At 43.1% G+C, this 6000-nt stretch overlaps 1 protein-coding gene across 5 annotated transcripts in view; it reads left to right on the top strand.

Annotated features, from left to right (window-relative positions):
- Positions 1-3930: 3930 nt before the first annotated feature.
- The window catches only part of Cdk8 (cyclin dependent kinase 8), a 172529-nt gene continuing 170459 nt past the window's right edge, over positions 3931-6000 (top strand). For 2 of the 5 annotated variants that reach the window (XR_007346926.1, XR_007346927.1), the window contains exon 1: positions 3931-4799. Coding sequence is in view for 3 of the 5 variants with exons in the window: in XM_015498697.2 (XP_015354183.1) it covers positions 4672-4799 (128 nt within the window). In the remaining 2 variants the exon portion in view is untranslated. The remainder of the gene's footprint in view (positions 4800-6000) is intronic. The other 3 variants (XM_015498696.2, XM_015498695.2, XM_015498697.2) reach the window with 2 other exon arrangements.

The following is a 6000-nucleotide window of genomic DNA, read 5'->3' as shown; positions in this document are numbered from 1 at the left end:
AAGTTCTCTACCCCTACTCTTTCACCCTTCCTGACAAAGGAACTCTCACATTCTTACATTTCACTGCCACATTTGGCTGGCCTAGGATACTCCAACACTACTGGAAAAGAGCCCTTCCTGGGATTTTCAGAACTAAATTGAGAAACAGAATCAAATCTTAATGACATTGTCTGATGTGAAATTCAGGAACTGATGGTGGTCATATTTCTAGTAATGTGGAACAAATGAGTCCACAAGAGCCAACGATGCTTACATGACGATTAGGAGAAAAGGAAATGATTTTTAGAGTGATTTTTTTTGTTAGTTCTTGCTCTTTTTGTTTGTTGGTTGGTTGGTTGGTGGGTTGATTGGTTCTGGCTTTTCCAAGTTCTAAGTTATAGTCTGGATGCTCATACAGTACACTGGGGAACAATTTGCACCCATGTTTCCTTTAAAAAGTTTTAAACAAAACTATAGAGAGTTGGTTAATCTAACTTGTCCTTTCTTGTGTCTAACACTATGCTCACATATAGATGTTTCATATGTGCTTTTTGATGATAAAGATGATGAATGTGCCACCTGCAGAGTAGGAGATTAGAAGCCTTCCACTGAAAACATGATTTGATACTGAGTAGAAAAGTAGAATTCAACATTGCAGAGATTGAAAGTGAACAACTATAGGAAGACCCACCTAGGTTTTTCCATTAATATATCATGAAGCATTAAAATCTGCTGTTAAAAGTACATGTTCAGAGTCAAGATGCAAAATGTTTTAAAATGACAGTCCCACCTTTATTATTAGTAAAGTCCATTTAACCTTAATAGAAACCAATCCAATGGAACACATTCTAATTAAATGTAATTATGCAAACTATGTGCTTGGCACTGTAGGGGAGCAGAGATGATTAAGTCAGAGACTCAATTATTGAATTTATTAAAGGACATGTTTTTTAAGTGCATATAATAAATGACTAAAAATACAAGGTGTTTGTGAGGTTTCTAAGCAAGTTACAAATAAAATGAAATGGTGCCAAGGCTGGGATGGAAGTTGATGATCAAGAAAGTTTATACTTAATTGCAAAAATTCAGGAAAGGCTTCATGACCGAGTTAGGCATTTGAGCTGCACCTTGGAGATGGGCAGGACTGCAAAGGTCAGAGTTCACATGAAGCAACGACAGGCAAAGGTGGTAGGAGCAGGAAGGCCTGAATGAAAGGGGTTGGCAGAAACAACTCAATGACTATTTGCTGTCATCACCAATCATTGAAATTGGGAGGTTCAGGGGATAGGATGGCATTTTAGTTTCAGAAATTTTTTTGAGATGACAGCAAAATATCCTCTTAGGCAGAACTGGAGACATTTAAAATATGGTGCTCTTTTATGGGGGGCATGTTAACACTAGAGATGTCAAATTTAGAATGCAAATGAAACACATTGTATGCAGAAAAGTCAGGAGCATTATTTAGGCATCATTTGGAATATGGACCAATGAAGGTCATAAACTCTACAATATGGTGAGAAGTCATCATGGAGCAAAGAGACATCAGTGTGATCTGGGGTTGAAATTCAAGCATAAATGACAACTCCATGTTCCTGATAGGTTCAGTTCACTCAAATAACAATTAGGTCCCATCCTTCATTCTTGGATCTATAGGAAGTTTATCTTAAACACAGGTTCTACTGCTCAACATTTTGGAATAACAGTATTTATGACAGCCCTTCCTAGCTCATTGCTTTGGTTCTGTGGGCTGCTTCTTATGTTGTATCATTGAGTCTCTGGCTGTTGGTTTCCCCCTTTCCTCCAAGCATAGACAGGCTCCACCACTAAGACCAAGTTAATAGCCTGACAATCAGAGCAGGGAATTGCTATAAGAAAGAGACACAAAACTATATTAGATGTTACTGTTCCCCATTCATCCTCTCATTTTAAAGCTTCCCTAATGTATATTTCTTCCTGAGCTCCCCATCCTGATACTGTGTCACAGGGCCAGCTTCCCTCACACTACCATATGGGTCCAACCTGAAGTCTAGACCCCTAACTCTAACCCTAGCTTCATAGAGAAAAGCAGGCCTTTCTCCTAGTTTAAGGTCAGCTTCCTTTCCTGCTCCAGGAATCAGTTCACTCAGTTCCTTCAAGGATAATTTTTACCTTTATCCATAGAGTAGAGCAAGACAAAACTAGTCAAAAATACATTTTTTAAAGCCTGAGATTTTCAGTGACCCAAAATATTATGTGTAGGTGGGAGAGGAGGTGGAAAGGGACCCAGCAGTTCAGGGCCAAGCAGCGCCCCATGCTCTTTCACAACTCTTCCTCCAGGATGATGGTTGGATTTCTCAAGATTTATGAGTAATACCTGGAAAAAAAGACACATCCCTCAAAGTACATAAAATACAATATTTTTCTGAAGTCTGGAAGTCTACTTTAACTCCATATTTAGGGAAAAAAAGTCATTATTCTTCAAGATGCAAAGGAGAGGTCCTGTTAGAGAATCACCTAATTCACATCACTGAATAAAAACAAACAATATTCTATTTTTTGAACTTACAATTCTTGGGCACTTACTGTAAACTAGGGCCTTTCATATCTCCATTTTACAAAAAAGCAATAAACAAACAACAACAAACAATAGGCTCCAAGGGAAAACTACTAATAAATAGTAAAGCAGGATTTAAACCCAGGCCCATCTACCCAGGATCAGTATACTTAACACTAAATAATACTTTGTACACTAGATAAAACCAACTTAATTTTATTTTTATTTGTTTACTTATTTTTTTGTGGTGCTGGAAATTGAACCCATATCTTGGCACACGCTAGGTAAGCACTCTACCTCTTGAGTCACATCACATCCCAAGTTCCTAAAACAACTTTATTTAAAGTGGTGGTTAAGTCACTAATTTTCTCCAAGGAAATTTATATAAGAAAAGGTACTTTTGAAGATTTTTCACAAAATAGTACCATTATCATCACCATCGTATTCATAAGTATTTTTTGACATAAAATGTTTATGCATTAGTTTAATAAATGTATACTGAGCACCATAACGTAGGCGTTTCATCAGGTGTTATGGAAGACGCAAATATGACTCCTTATAGGAATTATAATTTAGCAAGGAAGAGAAAATAAAAAGACAAAACAGAATTTCATGAGTACCACGGGAAAGGTGGTAGTGGTGGGGAAAAGTGCTAAGGGAGTTTTAAAGGGAGAAAGATCATACTCTCTTTGGGGTGTGAGGGACTTCAGCGGACACGTGGAAACCAAAAATTAAAAATAGGCGTGAAAAATAGAGGAGTAAAACAAAATGAAGGCTTATTATCAAGATATTGGAACGGCTCCAGCAGACATCTTTGGTATCTCAAAATTATTAGCAAACCAACTTCCAAGGATTTAGATCCATTACTGTAATCATAGCTGAAATTGATGATGTTAATGTAAGTGCAGCACGCCGTTCCCAAAAAAATGTCCCCTCTACGTGGATGGGAAGCACTAAGGTAATAATCTTTAGGAGTAGCCCGGACATTCGTCATGGATTCATTTTAACTGGCCTCAGTATCTTGATATCATCGTGCAGTCCTTAACAGATTGCGACCGCCAAGGGTGTCCAATTTGTAGTCCGCGAGCCCTTTAGCGGTTTACAAACACTTAGGCTTTTTTGGATAATGATAATGCCCCCTTTAAAAATCTGGAGTTCGGAAGTGGCACAAAATGTGATTCTAATATAAACTAGTCTGCCCCACAGGTGACTCTTTTTGGTCAAGATTACAGCACAAACCAGACTTTAGAGATACCTCCGTGGGAAGGTGGGGGGAAAAAGTATTCCCCCAAGTGACTGAAACTCATCGAAACTCGGACTACCAATCCCATCATGCAAAGCTCCATATTGTCACCGTGCGGGGCGGAGTCGTAGAAGGGGAGGCCACGGCGGTTGCCGATGCATTCTGGGTATTGTAGTCAGCGGTCCGGCTACCGATGGGGCGGGTCCACGTGGTGCGTTTGGCGGCAGCCTTGGGCAGTGGCTCTCCCGCTCCCTCCACGCGGCCCTTGGGGTGCGGGCGCCAGCTGGGACTGCTAGCCTTCGCGGGAGTCCGCTGGAGGGAGGGCCTGAGGCAGTCCGAGGCTTCGCGACGTTTTTGCGACAGCCGCGGCCGTGTTGCGCGAGTGCCCTCCCTCCTCCTCTGTGAGGAGGTACCGGCTGTTGTGCGGTGCTGCCTTTCTGTTTGAGTGTATGGGAGAGTGAGTGAGTGAGTGAGTGTGAGCGCGCGCGTGTGTGAGAGGGTGAAGAGTGAGTGCGTGTGTGAGAGGAAGAGAGCCCTCCGTGGCCGCTCCGCCGCTCCACCGCAGTGGGAGCAGGACGCGCGGCCGGAAAGAGCAGGGGTGCCGGCGCCCTGGGAGCCCGAGGGGACAAGGGCAGAGACACCCGCTCCCCACCCCCAGCTCTCGTCCCTCGGCTCTCCTTCGCGCAGGGGGAGCCTTTCCGTCCTCCCCTGGCCGGCCTCTGCCCCGCTGCTCCCCTGGATGTCCCTGGCGCTCTCGCGGGGCCTCCTGCTCTTGCTGCATCAGTCGGGCTGGTGCTGCGGCCGGCGGGTGTAGAGCGGGCGGGTTCCCGGGGGCTGCGGCTGCCCGTGCTTCCCCGGTCCCCACCCCGACCCCCCGGCCCCCCGACCCAGCTCCCCGGCCTCTGAGGCTGTGACAATGGACTATGACTTTAAAGTGAAGCTGAGCAGCGAGCGGGAGCGGGTCGAGGACCTGTTTGAATACGAGGGCTGCAAAGTTGGCCGAGGCACTTATGGTCACGTCTACAAAGCCAAGAGGAAAGATGGGTGAGTGTTTGTGTCTGTGCGGGTGTCGGCGCTGGGCGGCGCTCCGGCAGGCCGAGGCAGGTAACTCGGAGGGAGAGGGGCCTACGGGGTGCCGGGTTCCTACTTCCTCGACGCTCTCTTCTGTCCCCGCCAGCGAGGTTTGAGGTTTGGGGAGGAAGTAGTGTCCAAGGGATCCAAACCCGTAAGAAATCGTTCATGCTGCGTCTGTGTTCCACAGTGGTAGCAACAGGGAAAAGGAACCTCCACCTCATGGGTTTCTAGTTTTCGAGGATTTCAGTGCTGAATTTCTTTCTTTTTAATTTATTTTAAAATACAAACTTAAATACAACCCCCGCCACGGTCGATTTTTATGGTAACCTTTTGGGGATTTCCTCACCTACCTCTGGAGTGACATCCATCAGCCTGGAAGAGAAGCTGTGATCTCCCCCCCCCCCATCACCAGTTTGTGATCAATTTATTATCAAATTTGTATTTTATCGGGGGAAAAGAAGGCAGCAAGTAAATGTGTTTCTGGAGAGTTCCTCATAGTGATCATCTGCAACATAAACGTAGCAGTTGCTATTTAGATACCATTAGCTGTGAGTTTTTACATAGAACAATGGGGGTTTGGTGCAGGGTGGGTGGTGGGAAAAAAGGCAAGTAACAAATAGGGGCTACCTTATTCATGCTGTTTGCCCCAAATTTAGCAGCTGGCAATGAACTTTAAATATTAATCTCTTTTCTTTAAATATTCTTCTCTAGAAATAACTCAATTAAATCTATCACTGATAATGCTTCCAATTTAGTTTCTTAGCAGGCAAATGAAGTGTTCATTTTTCCTTTGTCAGTAGATGAATGTATTGTAATATTGACAAAAGAGAAGGCAATTCTTAGTTGGGGAGAAAATATGTTTTATTAACTCCTTGTTTTCCTCATGTAAAATGGATGTTGTGTCTGTTGCTTTTTATACTAGAAAATTGTGGAAAGATAATGTCAAATGTCAAAGCTTATTGTATAATCTTTAGATTTTATTACAAAGTAGTTTTACTTGAACATCACCATTAATTTGGTTAGCTGCCATTTGATGTTTAATTTTTTTTTTTTTTAAACAAATGAGATAGGGTATGTTCAGAACTACATTAGCACCAAAAAATGAAACCATTCATAAAGCTGAAATTCCCTCAGGGGGAAAGGCCATATTTGTAAATACTTTAGTATTCTG

The sequence above is a fragment of the Marmota marmota genome, unplaced genomic scaffold (genome assembly GCF_001458135.2).
Source record: "Marmota marmota marmota unplaced genomic scaffold, marMar, whole genome shotgun sequence".
In the NCBI taxonomy this organism is placed as follows: domain Eukaryota; kingdom Metazoa; phylum Chordata; class Mammalia; order Rodentia; family Sciuridae; genus Marmota; species Marmota marmota.
This window is presented reverse-complemented; position numbering and strand designations above follow the sequence as displayed.